The sequence below is a fragment of the Vipera ursinii genome, assembly GCF_947247035.1.
Source record: "Vipera ursinii genome assembly, chromosome: 7".
In the NCBI taxonomy this organism is placed as follows: domain Eukaryota; kingdom Metazoa; phylum Chordata; class Lepidosauria; order Squamata; family Viperidae; genus Vipera; species Vipera ursinii.
Genome location: NC_139521.1, coordinates 59,131,908 through 59,151,482, shown reverse-complemented (window position 1 = coordinate 59,151,482; position 19,575 = coordinate 59,131,908). Strand labels below are relative to the sequence as shown.

The 19,575-nt window shown below is 37.0% G+C and overlaps 1 protein-coding gene across 7 annotated transcripts in view; it reads right to left on the bottom strand.

Moving 5' to 3' along the window:
• EMCN (endomucin) overlaps nucleotides 1–19,575 on the bottom strand; it is a 49,229-nt gene that overhangs the window by 15,300 nt on the left and 14,354 nt on the right. For 6 of the 7 annotated variants that reach the window (XM_083367852.1, XM_083367853.1, XM_083367857.1 and 3 more), the window contains exons 2-8: nucleotides 13,665–13,697; nucleotides 11,518–11,553; nucleotides 10,031–10,072; nucleotides 6,839–6,916; nucleotides 5,131–5,205; nucleotides 3,596–3,673; nucleotides 220–270 (exon numbers count right to left, since the gene is read on the bottom strand). In XM_083367852.1, coding sequence (XP_083223978.1) covers nucleotides 220–270; nucleotides 3,596–3,673; nucleotides 5,131–5,205; nucleotides 6,839–6,916; nucleotides 10,031–10,072; nucleotides 11,518–11,553; nucleotides 13,665–13,697 — 393 coding nt within the window. The remainder of the gene's footprint in view (nucleotides 1–219; nucleotides 271–3,595; nucleotides 3,674–5,130; nucleotides 5,206–6,838; nucleotides 6,917–10,030; nucleotides 10,073–11,517; nucleotides 11,554–13,664; nucleotides 13,698–19,575) is intronic. The other variant, XM_083367854.1, reaches the window with a different exon arrangement.

The window sequence follows — 19,575 nt, the reverse complement described above, 5'->3', positions numbered from 1 at the left end:
TCAGAGGTGAAAATTGTTAATTTTATCTTAATTGCATTCTATCTCTCTTTTGGAGAGTCTAAAGACACTCAAAGATAGTCAGCCAGAGAAGTGAGCAGGTACACATTTGCTACAAGGTTCATAGTACAAGTGCAACAATTTCATTTCAAGCAACGTTTTTTTTGTAAACAAAGTTTTGCGAAAACCTGTGGGGAGAGACCATGGGCCATATTTACTTACCAGTATAAGAAGTGTCATCTTGTTTTTCCTGATTAGTTAATACTGAATTGTCTATGAGAAAAGAAATTGAAATACATATAGTCATGTACATTGTCCACTGTAGGGTTTGTTTGTTTTTTTGCTTTCAGTGATCAACTAGCAGTTGAATTAATTGCAGCTTTCTCAGCTTTCTTAAGGTTTCTTTACTGTACACCTCACATCCCATTTCTGAACCACACTGAAATAATTTTGCATCTCTCCCTGTTGCTAGGGTTCATGTGCACAATTTAAAAGCAGAAAATATTATGAATTTGCCATGTAAGCCTTAATGTTTCAACCATACATCCATTGTAATGTGGAAATGGGTGAAAATTGCAGGATGATCAATCAAACAGAATAGAGCTCAACCTGAGACCCTATACAATTTCAGATAGGTAGCTGTCCAGTCTTTTCTTAAAAACCTCCAATGACGAAACACTTACAACCTCTGAAGGCAAGCTGTTCCACTGGTTAATTGTTCTCACTGTTAGGGAGTTTCTCTTAATTCCAAGCTACTCTTCTTGATTAGTTTCCATCCATTGTTTCTTGTCCTGCTTTGGAAAAAAGTTGACCTCCTTTTTTTTGTGGCAGCCCCTCAAATACTGAAATGCTGCCATCATGTCACCTAGTCCTTCTTTTCCTTAGACTGACCATGATCACTTCCTGTAACCTGTCGCCAGGCCTTAAACATCTTAGTTGTTCTTCTTTGCACTCAACATATTTCTTGTAATGTGGTGACCAAAACTGGATGCAGTATTCCAGGTGTGGTCTTGAGATAAAGCAAAGACAAAGGCAAAGTTCTTTATTTAGGTAACAAAAATCAAATGCACAGGTATAAATTGAGGAACATACATTTATCAATTCATACTTGTGCGTTTGAGTAATTGCATTCCTTAGCAGCAGCAGTCCTGATAAATCCTGCTTGCCTTTGTAACCTCAGGACCAGGTGAGCCAGTAAGTGGGATGAGGCAGGAGTCCCAGGAGGATGGGGCTACGATGGGCAGCTGCTATGAAGCATTGGCAGGTTGACAGAGGTTGTGTGTGGGTCCTTGGAGGACTTCAGGGCTGGGCAGAGGAGGTTGCAGGCAGGTGCTCTGGTTGGGCATGCACTATGGAGTGTGTGTGTGTGTGTGTGTGTGTGTGTGTGTGTGTGTTTGGTGCTACAGAGTATGAGATCTGTGGGATGTCATCAGTGGTGGCATTCAAATACCTGAACAACGGGTTCTATTATGTGATGCAGGTCTGGGCCTCTGAATGGACTTCCGGAAGTGGCATCATGCACTGCTGGTGGGCCGTTCTAGGCCTGGGAGGCCTCCTCTAGGCCTCCAATGCCTAGAACAGACTTCCGGAAGTGGTATCCATGCACTTCCAGGGTGCGAACTGGCTCCCCAACCGGTGCGAACCAGCTGAATCTCATACATTGTAATGTGCTCCTCAGGGAAAATAAACCAGTGGGAGTGACTTACTGGAGCAACTTACTACAGCTCTGCCAGCTACCCCATTGACTTTCTGGGAAGCTGGCAGAGAAGGACACAAACAGCAATTATTTCACCATGGCTTGCTGTGATGTTATCGCAAGCCTGGCATCCAAGCCCTTGGATTGTAATCACATGATCTTGTGGGTGCTATAACATCTGGAACTTGGCTGATCATAAGTCCATTTTTCCAGCATCACCATAACTTTAAATGGTCACTGAACAAATGGACATAAACAGAGGATTAGCTATAGTTAGTATTCTTTCAACTTTGGTTATTCAGTGTTGATGGTATTCTGGTCAGTATTATTCCCTTGTTTATTACATTGTATTGTCAGATATTCATTCTGTTTCATGTTGCATATAAAATAGGGAAGGGGAAGGGGCTTCAGTCTTGGAGCCATGATTGCCATCTTGACTTTTGTTATGCCTCTACTGTGAAGTTGGATGTGTTTATATGGACAGTTTGGTCTTGAACTAACATGATGTGATTATATCTAGAACACTTCACAAAATAGTCAGTGAATAAGATTTTAGAAAAAATACAAATAATGGACAATGACTGGTAGATTTATTGTACTTTTCACAGTCAACCATATTATCATTTGGGATAGTACATTAAAATGATAGCTACCTTAAAGTGGATTTGGAAAGAATTCCAGACTCATATCTGAAAAATGATAATATTGTAATGTTGTCCAAAATCAGTTGATTTGGGACAATAAGCTATATATGAAAAAGAAAGAGAGATAACACTTTTTTTGTTACAGTTGCTTTCATTACTTCGAATTGCTTCATTTTTACAAGACGTTAATAGCTTAATAGGCAGTAGTATGGAAAAAAGAGATCTTAAACTATGCTTTATCCTATTTTCTTTGACCAGATAAACCATGATTGACTATCAATTTGTTATTCCCTCACCCTTTCTTTCTGGAGAACAATCAAGTGAATGATGCTCTAAAGGGAAGGAAAGCAACCTTATCAGCAACCTATTCACAAAGAAGCTATTTTACTTGTGTTTCTAATGAAGCATGTGAACATCAGTGTGTCTGTAAACTTGCCTCACACAACTTTATTTTATTATTATTATTATTATTATTATTATTATTATTATTATTATTATTATTATTATTATTATTATTATTATTATTATTATTTAAAAAAGGTGACAGTACTATGGACATGTGCAGATCCATCACCTTGAGTCTGGAGTGCTATGGTTACCATATCTATGCTGCAAACAAATCATACTTACATTTTTCTGTATATGTAGTGGTCACCCATACTTTTGAAACCCAGATATGGTAATCTTATGATGACCTTGGGTAATGTGTGTTAGAAAACATGGCAGAGATAGTTTCAGGTTTACACAAAATTGGGCTTATTATAATAAATCTTTTTTGATTAGCCCTTGGGTCATATCAAAGTGCAAAGTTCCAGCAACAAATTATTACTAAAATTTGATAAAAGGAATTTAAAATGGAATTTGATAAAAAAAACAATTTAAAGTGGAATTAGAATAAAATACGATTTAAAATGAAATGGGAATAAAATACAATCTAAAATGAAATTATAATAGTGTACAATAATTTAAGATATATATAAAATATGATAAAATTATATTTTGGAGTCGCCCTTGCAATCTACCCCAATCAATCCCATATATCCAGATCTCAACCGAACCATTTTGTTTAAGTAGTGTGCTGCGTTAAATGTTATTTTCAAGTTCTGGCCAGACATAAGGTAAGTTGTTTTGATATGGGGATCCCAATGGGTTATTTGTTTGGTATATAGACCAAGACACCTGTCTCTCACTCTCTTGTACAGGCAACAACCAAATAGGAAAATTGGGTTTATTGATATATAAGTTTTTCTTCACTTACTTTTAGGTCCAGCTTCAGATGCTTTTTCTAATCTGACTATTGTATTTGTCTGGTTGTCAGGGCTCTGAGAACTCTGATCTGTAATGAAGAAGCCCAATGAATGCATGTTAACCACAAGCCAAACCTCAGTGTTACTTTGTGTTTCTTTCGAATGGAAGAATTTAGCAGAGTGCCCATCCATACATTATCATGTCCCTTACATGAAGCCAATGGGGTGTTCTTTGGTGTTTTCAGCAGAATGGCAGGATAACCCTATTTTAAAACTAACAACATAACAAATGTCATCATACTTGCAAAAAGCAGAAAGTGGGAAGCTTCTATGAAACGATTACTGCATCAAACAATTGACTTCACGATTAATTATCTCTACCTTCACTGCATCCAGGTTCTCACATTCTTGAGAGAACATTTTTACAATTTCCAGGTAAAATGCTGTGTCATTAATAGGTGCTATCACTACCATAAAACTCAGCAATTTAGACCCATCTCCTGGCAATTACTTTAGATGTTCATTAGGCTGAGATGAGTCATTACAAAAAGTCTTGGAACTGTTAGATAAAATAAATTATAGATAGTCCATAGGCTTAGGTTGTAGATGGCTAACAATGTCTTCATCATAAGACTTCTTTCCAAATGCTAGCCCTTCATCAGTTAGTCATTTTCTTATGGAGAACATTCAAATCAGCCACGTTGCTCTCTAGTCTGTATTAATGCAATCAGTAGAACCATCTATTTTCAAATACCTGTCACAATCAATCAATTTAGAGCTCTGTCAAAAGCAATGTGTTCACCCAAAATCTTTTTATATGGAAGGGATAAACCAAGAGAAGGGGGGAAAGAGAGTGAGAAAAAGATATATACTATATTTAAATTAGAAAAATAAATAAGGAGAATGGGTAGCTGAACACCCTTTTAGGTCTGTCCCATCAACCTGTGATTTCAAAGGGCCCTCAGTAGGTTGCCCATTCTTGAATTAAGAGCCATGTACTGAGAGGATGGAGCTGATCCCTCAAGGAAACTTATCTAAAATGTCTAGGTCTTGCCTTACAGAAAGACGACCTTTACTTTTAAAATAAAAAGGGGTGAGGGTAGCCAAGTCACCACATAACTAGGTGATGGCAACTATTCTCTGAGAATATTAATACCCCCTTTAATAAAGTCTTCCCCAGCCTGATACTTTCAGCTATATTTGACCACAGCTCCCATTATTTCCCACAAGTATTGCTGCTATAACAAAACCTTCTGTTAGCTTCTCTACATATTGTTCTTTTTATGTGCACCATTCTCAGCTCCTTCAGGAGGCAGAGCGCAATAACAATAATATGATTTTTCTGTGAAGAATTCCCACAGCTATCCTGGTTTCCCACTGGATCAACTACAATAAAAAGCAAGGAGAATACCTGTGCTCAAGCTGAAACTGCAATAAGCTATCACAGAAGAAGCAAATCTGCCAATATGGTAGTCATATAACTGTTTAATAGGTCCATTTTTGAGACATGATTATGAATGAGATTGGGGTGGGTGGGAAGTCTTACCTAAAATTGCTGGACCCAAGCTGAATGCCGACGTCATAGGAATCTTTGTTGATGACTCAGTTGTGCCTGCTGTTACTTTCGATAAGATAAACGACAGATTGTTAGCTGCTATTCTCAAAGCATATTTGTCAAAGGAATAATCAGTATGTAAGTATGGAAATCAAATCTCTTTTCTCAACATCCTCAGGTCCCAGCAAAACAAATAAATGAAGGAAGAATAAACAGATTGATAGGGAGGACAAGACAGAAAGCTATGATTGGGCTGAGTTAATGAGATCCTAAAACAAAACAAAACAATTAAGAAATAATAACGATAATGGCAGTGTACGAAGCAGTATGGAGAGTTCCCTGATTGGTGATTCGGCATATAAATTTAATAAATAAAAATGAATAAAATAAATGTGGACTTATTAATAAATATGGTAATAGCAGCTTTCAAGATAAAAAAGTATAGAGAGGTATAGTGAATGCTGAACTAGGCTTAGGTATACTGACTTTTCTTATCTTACATCTTTAATTGTTCTGACTTGCTCTTTCTTACCCCTTTCTGTGCTTCAAAATAATATTTGCCTATGTGAGAGGAAATAATATGATGGTATGCATGCATGGTCCCAGCCTTTAAAATTGTCTTATTACCTTGAATCACTATAAAATTCAATCACTTTGACCAAAAGGGCCAAGTGTCAAGTGCAGCTATTTGAAGCTGCTTTCTTTGAGTGGATGCCCTTCAGAATGTTGAACATTGACTTTCATGTTGGCCGAGAACTATGGGATGTGAAGTTCAAAATGCTCGAGGAGCCCCAGTTTAAGGAAGGTTGTTTTAACAGGTATTACAATGACATTCATTATTTTAAGAAAAACTTAGTTATGTCAAAGGACTTTTTGAAATTTTTATTGAAATAGATAATGCAGTAGTGTCTCCAGAGTTTCTTCATGAATGAAGACTCTTACAATATTTTAAAAGAAATTAAAATTCTCTAAAAGCATTATGCAACTCCAGAATCAAAATTTATTTCTTGAGATGAGTTACAGCAATATAAATAATTTCTGGACATTTTTTTCTTTTTCTTTGGAAAAGTTTCACCTTAGATTAGTTGAACCAAGGACCAATTAACATGGCCATAATATCATCCTCATATTTTCTGCTTAGCAGCCACTATAATTTTACAATTTGTTTTTAGTGTTTTGATTTTTTAAAAATAATTTGTATAACTAGACAGATATTTATTTTGCAAATAAACATACATGTTAAACTTTCGAATTTGCTTATTAGCTCCTCCAACGAAGTAACATTTTGTGGATTATCTGCCTATAAACAAACTATCCCATCAAGATGTGCCTCCCACTAAAAGGGAAGGACAGTGGCATTATATCAGAGCTTGTGAGGTTATGGAGCTTTCTTTGTAAACATAACAAGGCAATAATTATTGTAAATGAAAAGAAAAGCTGTTAAATCATTCTTCATAGGATGTGTTCGTTTTGTGTTCTTTTTTCATAGTTTTTTAAATTTCTTGAACAAGGGTGATTTCTTGTAGGGCAAAGACATCACAGCATCTTTCTGCAACTAAAAAATGTTAGATGTGTTGGATTTAATGCTGTCAGACTGGGTTGTAAAAATTGGGATAACCACTAAATAGCTGGAAATCAGTATAGATAATATTGCAGTTTTAAAAAGAATGTATTGATATGTAAATGTGTCATCACTTACTTTTAGGTCCAACTTCAGTGACATTTTCTGATCTGTCTGTTGTATTTGCCCGAATGTGAGGGGTCTGATAGCTTTGGTCTGTAAAGAAGAAGTCAAATGAATGCATGTTCTAGACAAATGGCATTTTAAGTCAAGCAGTATTTTAAAACTAAGGTAGGCTGGATCAATTAAGCAGAGTGCCACCCACAGAAGACCATATCTTTATTGTTAGTACAGAATGCCTCCTAGCAAAATCCACTGGAGATCTCATTTTAGCTCTCTAAAATAAATATTTCAGGCTTCATCTCATAGGCAGTGTATACATAACAGGTTTAAATAGACTAAACAGGAAGTTGCATCCACTGACCCAACAGTATTAGAATGAGAAATTTAACACTAAACAGCCTGGATTTTCGATTAAGTTGAAAGAATAAGGAATAAACCATTAACACTGTATTTAACTCTTTCTTTTTTTTAATTTAGCAAAAAGAAGAGAGCTAGCAATTAAGTTGTCTTGCTTTTCAGCAGTTGCCTAGTTATGGCACATCAATATAAATACATATCAGGGATACTTGTAGACATGTCCAAACCAATCATGTGACCATTACCATACTGGTTTACTTTAATAAAAATGTGGATTTATTTGCCCATCAAGTTTTGAGATCAGAGCTTTCAAACCTATGACAATTATTCTGTCAATGGCCCTGTAAGAGCTTCCAACTTCTCTAACACTGTAGAAATTGGGAATCATGTCATTAATATCTACTTCCATTTCAGCAGTACTGTATTGCAAAACTGAATTAGCAAGTGCTGCTGTATCATATTCAGAAATGCAAAACTGTTTGCCTTCATTAGAATCTGGAATTTCCTAGGGATTATCCTACTGCATTTGTAGGCAGGAACGCATAATGAATCACTTTAAGAAGACTAAATAGCACTCAAAGGAAATAATTGCAAACATAGTTTGCCCTATTACCGTTACCCTGTTTCTTTTTTTTATAATTGGAGGTACTTTTTAAAAAAAGGAAAATACAACTGAAGCTAACTCTAAAGGACTGGTGGAATTCTAACATAATATTCCAAAACCTGATCACTCATTTGGGATTTTGAGAAAAGACTTGTGGGAAGAAAATAGAAGATGTAATAGAATAACAAGGGAATACAAAGGACATTTTGTATAACAAAAAATATTAAGCATTTTTCTCCTTGAGAAAAAGGTGATGCTAACGAAGACGATGATTTTTCAGCTGTAGTTGTTCTATACTTACTTGAACTTGTTGCCATTTTATGAATGGGTGGCCTTAACATTTTTGAGATCCCTGAAATGATCCTGAGCACCAGAAAGTTTGAAATGTATTGATATAAAGAAAATAAGAATTATAGGGATGAATTACAGTGTTAACTACAAGGTAGAAATGTTTCCCAGTAGACCATTTTTCATCCTCAAATCCATAATGGGATGCCTTTCTTTAGAAAAACACATTAGTAACTTTTCCATTGCTTAGGACAAAGATAGCATGCATTTTTAAAAAGACACCTAGACATCTATTTGAGAAATTTTCTTAATTTACAGTGCAAGCCTATTCATTTAATAGATGATTTCCCCAAATATGTTTACAAGCTTTGATTGTGCATGTTTTGGCGGTTTTAAAATAACATCTGTTTTTGACTTTGTTTCATGTTAAGTGCTGAAATCTGATATTATAAAGTGTGGTACAAAAATGATCCTACTGTAGCTAATAAATATTTCATTTCTATCCTATCAGTTATAGTGAAATATGGGAGTAAAATAATTTGATCTGTATTTTATCTGAAAAAAATGCAACCTAATTCTTATTTCACACAGTAATAGATGAATTGTAACTTTATTATTCTTTACAATTACAACCAAATGGAACACCCCAACTTAAACAATGCTACAAACACTGGGAAAAATGCATAGAACAGTGTGCGCATGAGAAAGAAAATAATATAGATGTGTCCATTAAGAAAATAGCTTCCTGTTGTTTAGTAGATTCCATATAAAAGTTTGATATGTAAGAGAATTCATACAAAGGTTTCTTAGAGAGAAACCAAACCAAGCAAAAGCAATTATTGTTGACTGCGATCTCACCTTATGGACCAAAGTAGAAAAGTTGTGCTTGAAAATGAAAATGTTGTAGAAAACAAACAGACACATCCATCTTTAGATGAATATAAAACTGTATTATCTTGTGCTATCAGATGAGATTCTTGTCAGAGGCTCCTAAGGAATCCCAAAGGGAAAAGCAAATAGGGTGCATTCTGTAACTCAATTTAAGAAAGGGGTAAATGCTTCTAGAAAACTTCCTCTCTCTTCCCCATCCAGCATAAGAGGGACAGTTCTTTGACACTTCTGTCACCAAATCATTTTATTTTTCTGATAGTGTTGGCACTTTATATGCCCAAGCAATTACTAGTAGCAGTTTAAGACTGCAATCTCATTTTATAGACCTGTGAACATCTGCAGCCACAGAACAGCATATTATCTGTATAACTGCCTCTGTCCCCAGAGCACTTCCCAAGGTAATGTAATTAATACAAGGGAGAGATTATTATATATGTGGAAGTAATCATATTAACTGAATTGAATTGCATTTACTGGTTAAATCCATATACATTTATTTTTTTTCTTTTGGTCCCCCTATTTTAGGGAGTGCACAGTCTGCCATTTGAAGGACAAATGCAGTTCTCAGTCCAAAAAGTTATGCACCCTTTCTTTGGATGTTTTCTGAGGAGTAAGTCCAATTCAAAAAAATCAAAATTAATTTTGAGGAATCATGCATGGGACTAGAGAAGCATGGTGGTTAGGATGCTGGGCTGGAGGTTAGCAAGCCTGTGTTTGAGATCTGAGAGCTGCTGTGAGGAGGGGTGAGTTCCCATCCTTCGCTCCAGCTCCTGCTGGGCACATGAAAGGAGACCCCAAATGGGCATCACCTGGGAAATGGTGATGCCACCAGCTAATCCTTTCAACCTGGAAGTGCCTCACTGCTTCTGACATGGTGCAATGTTGTGCGTGGGACTTGGGTGTTAACTTACAGCATGCTAATCTAACTTGTTTGTAACTCAACAACACGTTTCTTTTTTAAATAGGCCTCTGCTGTACCATACTGTCCAGAAAATGTTTAGATATGAATTAAGACAAAAATAAAATATTAGAAGTGTTCTAACTAATTCATAAAGGTAATACATTACCTTTAAGGGTAGTAGCTGCAACTGTGCTCATCGAAGTGGCATCTTTGGAAGGGTAAGACAGAAAATGCACAGTAAGTTTAATGCTTGCTAGATAAAATTATTGTATCTTTTTGAAAAAGGCAATACATTATTATAAATTAAACACACTTGAAAGCAAGTTTTAAATTTACTATTCTGAGCTTCTGTCTTATAGTACTGACAATGCCTTTTTGTGCTGTTGTAGCAATACGTGAAACTTCTCTAGCTTCATTATTTTAATATGTATCCTTTTTGCTCTGCTGCAGAACAAATTATCTCCTTTCCTTCAAATGTGGATACTTTTATTGCTCCTTTGAATTAATGTTCTCTTCAGTGCTAGGAGGCGCAGTTCTGAGCAAAAGAGGACTTAAGACAGTTCATATTCCCACTGCTTATCCCCAGTTCCCCTGACATGATAAAATTCCAGATGGAAATTAATAAAAGTTAGGCACCAACCCAATAAATTTTGCTGGATCCAATGGGTTTTTCTGAGAAATGGCACTAAAAATCGCTTGTTCATATGCTTTGAGTGCCTAATTGTGAACCGAAAAATGGTGAGGGGATATGCCTGATACACACAGAGAGAGAATTTATTCCATCTATTTCTTCCTTCTGAAACACAGCAGCATCCAGCCTTTCCATTCACACATTTTGACCAGACTACCAGATGGATCTTATTCCAAGCCTAACAGAGGTGTCTGCAGCATGAAGGGCTTTCAAAAATTGAAATCTCCTTGTGATGCATAGAAAAATGGCAGAGCTTTGATTAGAGTAGGTGTTTGGGTCATCTTGACTTTTTCTTCATACCACCTTCAGCCTATTGTTGTATTTCCCTCTTCCTTTATTTCTCAATGGCACCCACTAGCTGTGTGGATCTGCTATAAAAATGCCTTGTAGACATAGATATCTTCTATAAAATGAGATCAAGAAAAAAAATTATATGTCTGGTATCATAAAGCCCATTCATTCTTGCATCCCTATATCAGACTAAAGCATGTAAGTTATCATGTCTAAATTATGTTTGGGCTCTTTCCTCCCTTGCCAGACAGCTGTGTGAATGAATTGTGAATGAGTTATAAAAATATGGTCCCCATCCCAAAAGCATGGCACTGGATAAGGATGTGGGAGAGCAGAGCTTAAGGATTTTAGCTGTGATCCAATCTTTGCATAAAAGGGAATAATCAATAATAAATTTGGGGTCTGTGCATACTGATAAGATCATTGTCACAGAACAATATTAATTTTAAAAGATGCTTTCCCCAACTGGAAATGATTGTCTTTTGAGCAAAGGATTAATTTATACTTGAAACAGTATCCATGCAACAGAATATTATAAAAACATAATACAATCAGTCTTTAATACAGTCAGTGGTGGATAAGATACTGATAAAAACTTTTTAAATATTTTCACTTGTACAACATATATAGTTAATGTAGAATTTCAAGCAGTTGTTTATTCAAGAACTTACTTTTTGCTGCTGAAGTGGCATTTATCGTGGGAGACCCTATAGAAAGCATATTCAATATTAAAGATTACAGTTTTATTTTGCAGTTTTAAACTACCAGCTGAGTTGAATACATAGCCTGAAATTTAGCAGCCCCCCCCTTTTTTTTTTAGTATTAACTGACTTTCTCCCTGAATAACAGCAATATAGTTATATTCAGATTCCAAACTATGATATCATTTGAACAAATAATAATAATATATGGAATTTCAGGAAAACAATAATATAATGTATGCACACTATTGCTAGATGCAGACTTCAGTAAAGATAACACAGAGTTTTCTAAGAACAATAATATGGTAAAAATATAGAATACCTATATACCTTAAAGTGCCTCGAATTGCATTGGGGTCAACAAATAAATTTAATTAATTAAACAAATAAATAAATTCATGACTGGAATCAAATATTTGTATCTAAATAACTTAGAACGATTTCTGCTCAAACTAAGAAATTACCTTAACATTGATCCATGACTAGAAACCTCCCATACTGAATCTTGAGTAATTATGAAAAATTCTAACGTTACATATCTATACAGGTGGCTGCATTTTGGATAAAGAATTTATAGAAATATAAATATTTTTGTTATAAAAAATCTTCAAATCTCCACATTGACTCATTACATCTGTTTTAAACGGATAAAATAATAAAACAAGAAATCTTTATTAACCTGTTTATTATTAGCTGGTATTTATTATTGCTAGATTTTTTAAAATCATTAGAAAATAGTTCAATAGAAGATGGTACAGCAAATATGGAATATTGCTATGTTAGGCAAATTGGTTTGTAAATTACCTTGTCACAAAATACAGATGTCGTGAAATTGATTAGTGTTAATTTGGGGGTGTTACATTTTGTAATGTAAAACATTTTCATGACTGCTCATTTAAACTCATAAGGATCATTTGGGATTAATTGGGATGAGATTATTTCCCCAATTTGATGCTCTTCAATGCCCTGGATTTTAACTATGCTGGATGGAGAGCATAGAGTATGTTCTGTGTTCTTTACTCAGCATAGTTAAAATCCTTTGCATTATAGACAGACAGACATTATATAGGGGAGTACCTAGGATAGACGTTATACAGGGGGAGCTAAATGTGAGAGATTAATGGATGTGGTCCAATAGTCTCACAACTGTACTGAACATCCTGGCTGTTTAGTACTGACCATCCTGGCTGAGTACCAGCCAATGAAATAGTTGGCATAGGAGAACTGCTGGATGTCATATCAACAGAATCAGAAGTTTAGCAAAAGCCTGTAAAGAACTGTCTATATGATAAATATATATTCATGTCAGTTCTGGGGAAGCCTGCTTGTGCCATCTCAGCTTGAAGATTCTCCTATAATTTACTAGCTATGTATGAGTTTAAATGCTTAGAAAAGGGTTATAGGTTCTTTAGGTTTAAAGACAACACCAAGCAAGGGTGGAGCTAAGAAGGATTTTTTTTGGCTTTGCCAATCTTCGAAAATCCTCAGATAGGTGCCAAGTCTGCCTTCTAGGTGTAGCTTTTGCAATTTGCTCTCCAGGGTCCTGAAAAGGCTTTGTTGGAAATCTTCCACATGGTTATGTACAAACTCTCAGCCATGCAGAAACATTAATTATCAATGGAATCCCAGCACTTAAATGTAAATGCAGAGCCTGGTGGAGGGTAGTGGCCCAGTTAACTATACAGGCATACGGGATAGTTGCATTGATAATGGATATCAATAAGGTATTATTCTTCAATTAGCCATATTAGGCTTTTTGAGGTCCAGTTAAAGTACTATCTCTCTCTATTAAATATTAGAGAAGCTTAAAGCTACAGATGTGAGGATCTCTTTAGATTAATAGGATTATTTTACAGATTTCAAATTTTTGTTCTAGTCTAGACCTTCTTTGCTGATGTTTTGCTGCTCCACAGCTTCAGTTATTAATTAAATCAGTCTTGTGGTAGTCAGATTCACATAAAAACTGCCTCCCCTCCCCCAGTTTTATAGGGGGAGAGTAACTAACTTATTATAACTTATAATAACATATAATAACTATAAGTAACTCTCCAAAATGAAAACAATACATCTCAATTGATGTCATTGTTTTCAAGATATGGTTACATGTTTTTGCTTACCAGTATTTCCTTGAGTGCTAGTGGATATGGTAACTGTAAAAGATAGAAAACAAAACAAAAAACCCCCATAAGTTTGAACCAATTCTGTCACATACCTAGTTAGCAATTAATTAGAAGACACTGGATGAAAACAGAAACAATCTGCTGAGCTGTATCTAAATAATCAGTAATTTTTTTAATGATACAGAACATAATGTAAAAAAGTAAAAAAAAACAAAGACATATACAGTATTTATATCATTAATAAAAGCTAAAATAATTACTAACTTAATTTCCCTTTTTACCAACCAACCAACCTGCCTCTGATCTTGATTAATCCTGATCCTAATATGACATCACCTTTTCATATATTTGTTCAAATGCTTTTAAAATTAGCCAGGTGGATTACCATCTCTTCATGATTGTACAGTTAACTCAAAATTGCTTTATGGAGCAGCATCATGAGAAGCTGGAACTGATATATTCCTTTTTTTTTACACAACTCTAAAAAGTAAAGGTAACCTGTCTTCAAGTGCCTCTCTTGTTTGACATTAATGAGAGTTGAATTTACTTAATACTTGGAAATTCAGGGCTATAGGTTAGACTTAAAAGTCCAAATAAACATCTCAGTACAAAGCAATGTCAAAACATCTCTACAGTCTTGCCAAGAAAATTGCACAGTTGTGTACAGGTAATCACCAGGAACTAAGCTGTACTTCTGGGCATTTTTACTTTCATTGTATATATAAGAGACAAAATCATATAAATTCTTCTATTATACTAATAGTAGAAAGATTTCAGTTTCCAAGAAGATAAATAATTTGTTTGCTCATTGTAATTGCTATACTTTTAAAATAGAAATAAGTATTGTGCCATGAAAGTACTGATTCCTAATTCTGCATCTATAAGTAGCAGTAAGTAACACAATAGTACAACTATAATCAGTTGGGATATATTCTTGAGTTTAGCATTCCCCCCCCCAGTAAATATATTTAAATGGCCCTGTGCTTGACATCTTGACTGGGTCAATCTGCTGTGAAAGTCTTAATTATATGGCAGATATTATCATGTGAAAAGCAAATTATAGTAGAGAACTCAGGCACAAGAAAAGTCTATTGGCAGTTAAGAAAGATCAAAAAATTTCAGTGCCATGTAAATTGCAATCTTTACTTCAAAATGTGTATTATGACTCCAAAGGAGTTGCTTAAGAATCCAGAACAGGCAGAAGTGATTATGTCCCTATAGAAATGCCTTGCTGCTCACAGAATAGATGTTGGGTAGGCGTATCTGTAGAAGCAAGTGGAATTAATGGGATTTAAGCAGCCAAGTTGAGTGCCTGCTGTGATGGAAGGCCCTTTAAGTGTTTCTCATCCCAGAGTCTTTGTTTATTGTCAATAAATTGAGAGGCAATTCCAATTTGCAATTCAAGCTTTAGATGATTAATCACTCTGATTAACTAATGTGTGCAGCAATCTTGTGCACATTTACTGTGAGCTAAATCAGGCTGGCTTCATGCTGCACTCAAGTGCAGAGGAGTTCTCTAATTTCTAAAGTTCATCTCACATATTCATCTCTGTAAGTTCCTGTATGTTTTCCTATAGATTCTTATGACATGTGTTTTGTGCTAAAAACCGTGGTTGTTTCTTCAGCCAGACAGGGGCGTAATAGGGTAAGGAGGCACTTGAACTTCCAGCAGTATATCTCTGTACATTAATCAAGGCTTTTTGATCTGAAATTAGAACAATGGGGGAGAATGTTTGGGTAACAGGGTTAAGCTAATCATTTTTACTGCCTTTGCTCTGCTCTAATATGCCTAATATATAGGCATATTAGAGCAGAGCAAAGGCAGTAAAAATGCTGGGAAAGATTGAGGGCAATAGAAGAAAGGGACGACAGAGAATGAGGTGGCTGGATGGAGTCACTGAAGCAGTAGGCGTGAGCTTAAATGGACTCCAGAAGATGGTGGAAGACAGGAAGGCCTGGAGGAACGTTGTCCATAGGGTCGCGATGAGTCGGGCACGACTTCGCAGCTAACAACAACAATATGCCTAAACAGCACCAGGGTTCAAGTAAGTTCTTGCTGAAGAACTATTTTAGAGAAAGAATAAAGGTAAAGGTAAAGGTTCCCCCACACATGCGTGCTAGTTGTTTCTGACTAGGGGCCGGTGCTCATCTCCATTTCAAAGCTGAAAAGCCAGCGTTTGTCTGAGGACGTCTCCGTGGTCATGTGGCCAGCATGACTAGACGCCAAAGGTGCACGGAACGCTGTTACCTTCCCACCATAGTGGTCCCTATTTTTCTACTTGCATTTTTACGTGCTTTTGAACTGCTAGGTTGGCAGAAGCTGGGACGAGTAACAGGCACTCACTCTGCTACGCGGCACTAGGGATTCAACCCGCCAAACTGCCGACCTTCTGATCGACAAACTCAGCGTCCTAACCCACTGAGCCACCATGTCCCAAAGAGAAAGAATACTGGCAACTAAATCAATAAACCCAATCTTGATCCACCTGCTCAAATTTCTAGTCATTTTCATAATCTCTTTATAAAGAGCTGAGTTCAAGTGCATTTCTTCTGCTTATACAATCTGCATTAAGTTCTAGATTTACCCACCTGTGAGCCCGTGTTCTCCAGTGAGTCATTACTTTGTTCCCTATGCACACATAATAGCTCTAAAATGTAACCTACAACCATGATTAGAGCTATTGTGAAAAATGCTTGCTTGAAAATATGCTGCCACGCTATCTTTCTGCAACATAGCCAGTTGAGGTGTTTTAGCAGAAATGAAAGGACTCTCCATCATCTCCCAGGTCTCATTTTTGCAAAGATGAATGCATACATCTAATGAAAACATGGATTAGAAAAGCGTTCTCATGTTTTTTTTTTGTGCAGAGCAGGAGCAAGGGAATCTTTACTTCAGGAGCTGAAGAATGTGATCCTTTCTGAATCCTGGTTTTCTACTGGTCTACTGGAGGGAGAACTGATGGTTCAAAGATTGAATCTTTTTGTCGTGTTAGCAACACTTTATAATGCCTTGGTAAGACCATACTTGGAATACTGCGTCCATTTTGGTCATTGCAATAAAAAAAAGACATTGAGATGCTAGAAAAAGTGCATAGAAGAGCAACAAGAATGATTAGGAGACTGAAGGCTAAAACACATGAAGAAGGGTTGCAGGAATTGTGTACATCTAGTTTAATGAAAAGAAGAACTAGGGGTGACATGATAGCAGTCTAAGGGGCTGCCACAAAGAAGAAGAGTTGATCAAGCTATTCTCCAAAGTGCCCAAAGGCAGGACAAGAAGAAACTAATCAAGGAGAGAAGCCACCTGGAATTAAGGAGAAATTTTCTAACAGTGAGAACAATAACCGGCTTGCCTTGAACAGCTTGCCTTCAGAAGTTGTGGGTGCTTCATCACTGGAGGTTTTTAAGAAAAGTCTGGGCAGCCACCTGTCTGAAATGAGTTTCATTCCTACCTCTCTCCTTCTTTCCTCCTCTCCATTAATTCTTTCAGCAGAAAAGCTAGCATCCTTCGCCCATTCCTTAATTACTGCACATATAGTCTGCCCTTGTGCAATAGAATGGGCTGAGAGGTGACACCTGATCAACATCATTTACTAAGCACAGAACACAAACTTGGCTTCATCCATTTCATTCATTCATTCAGTCCCTCTGCCTCAAAGGTAGCCTATGCACCTCCAAATGGAGATACATTTTTATGGTTGTGATAATATGTACCTGACTGTGTTTAAAAATTTGGCAAGTAGTGTATATAGATGAGAAAAATCAAAAGAGTATTTATCACTCCAAACAAAGAAAAACAGCTTTGAGGTCTGGGGTTGTTTTTGTATTATTAAGTCTCACTTTAGTATGTAAACTGGCTTGACCTTAATGTTAAATAGTGGGATAACCCATTGTTTATTTTGTGCTGGAACTGTACTGGGGAAATGGCTGCAACTAGCTGCAATATATAGTCTAGCCCCTAGGCGGCAGCCAATAGGTTTGAATCAACCATTGCCACCTGGAGATAGCCAATTGCAGCACAGGAGACTTGTAGTCTGGGTTGCTGGAGAGCCGTTAGCTGCTCCAGCAACCCACGTGGTGTTTCACAAGAGCCCAGTATATAACATCCCTCCCCTCTTAGATCAGACCATAATAACACCAATTAGTCTCAACAATTGTCAAGACTCATTATCCAAACACACTAAAGTAAAGTGATAATAATAATAATAATAATAAAAAACAATGTAAGTTAAAATGAGATTAAACAACGTCTCAATGAACAGGCTTCACAATTTGCACTATTAGACAGTTACAACATAGCACAAGTAGTTTAGTGACAACAGGATTTACAACAATATATAGCTCTTTATTTTACAACGTAATCTGCAAGATATGAAGGAGGCTTGTGTGCCCTAGAGGAACGTCTCAGAGTTCCCATCACTTTGTGGTCCACCAGCTTACCCAGTGGGCTGGGTAGACTTGTGTCCCTTTGTGCTCCTGGGTCAAGGGGATTCGATGAACTCTGTCTGGCCTCTCCAGGTTGGCCCACCCCAGAGTCAGACTGTTCGACAGAGTAGGCACAGCAGTTGCTGAAGTTTGGTTGGCTTGCTCCTTCAAGGGGCCCATGTTGCACTCCAGAGCTCCCCAGTTCTCCCTCTGGTTCCACCTCAATTAAGAAAGAAAAGTCCTGGTAGTCCATGTGAGGGCTGGCTTGGCCGCAAGTTTGAGGACCTTGGGAGGGACTTATGATGCAGTCCTTGCTTAGTGGCCATTCTGGAAACCATTTCCTGAGCTGATCAATGTGTTGTCTGACAACTTACCCTCCCTCCAACCCCACTTCATAAGACAGGGGTCCGGATGCCTTGGTGATTTGACCAGGAACCCACAGATTCCCATGACCATAGTTCCTGGCCCAAACCCAATCACCCAGGTCGAAAGGCTTCTGCTGCCACTCTATCTGGATGCAACCTGTCCAGTTAAGTAATCAAACGCCTCCCCCAACGTAGTTCTGCAGGACTTTTGCCTGTAGCAGTGCAGGGCGTAGAATGCTGGCAGAGCAAAAAGTCTGCCAATCTGTGATGGCCCATTTCCTTGCCCAGTTTGTGAATTAATTTAAAATTGTATGTAGATAGGAAAATAGACCATCTCAACATTCTTGGAGACAGGATGTAGGGGGTTTGTTTGTCCGTTGTAAAAAGTCCCAACAGAGGTTTGTGGTCAGTGTAGACCGTGAAATCCCTGCCATATAAATAGTCATGGATTTTTTTTTAATTCCAGCAACGATGGCTAGGGCCTCTTTGTCAATCTGAGCATAGTTGCGCTCAGCAGAAGACAATGTCCTTGAGTAAAATGCTATAGGAACCTGTTTCCCATTTTTTTCTATGTGACTTAAAACTGCCCCCACCACATAGGGAGATGCATCACATGCAAGACATACTGGTTTAGACTCTTTGTAGTGAGTTACAGTGGACTTTTCTGACAATAGTGCTTTTAAGTCCTGGAAACTTTTTTCATGTAAGTTAGTCCATTTCCATGGAGCTTTCTTATCTAGAAGCCTGTGGAGGGGCTCTGCTATTGCTGCCTTATGAGGTAGAAATGTGTGATAGAAGTTTAGGAAGCCCAAGAATGCTTGTAGCTCTCCTTTTGATTTGGGCCTAGGAGCCATTTTAATGGCCTTCACTTTAGAAACAGCGGGGTGAATGCCGTTAGCATCAATTCGGAACCCCAGGAATTCTGTTGAAGAAATCCCAATACTACACTTGTTCTTTTTTAATTTGAGCCCTGCTTCACGAAGCCTCTGCAAAACAGCCCTGAGCCTATTGGCCAACACTTCTGGGGATTCCCCTGCATTAAGAACATCATCAAAATAAGGGCAGACGCCCTGAATACCCTTGAGTGTACGCTCCATGATTTCCTGGAAAATACCTGG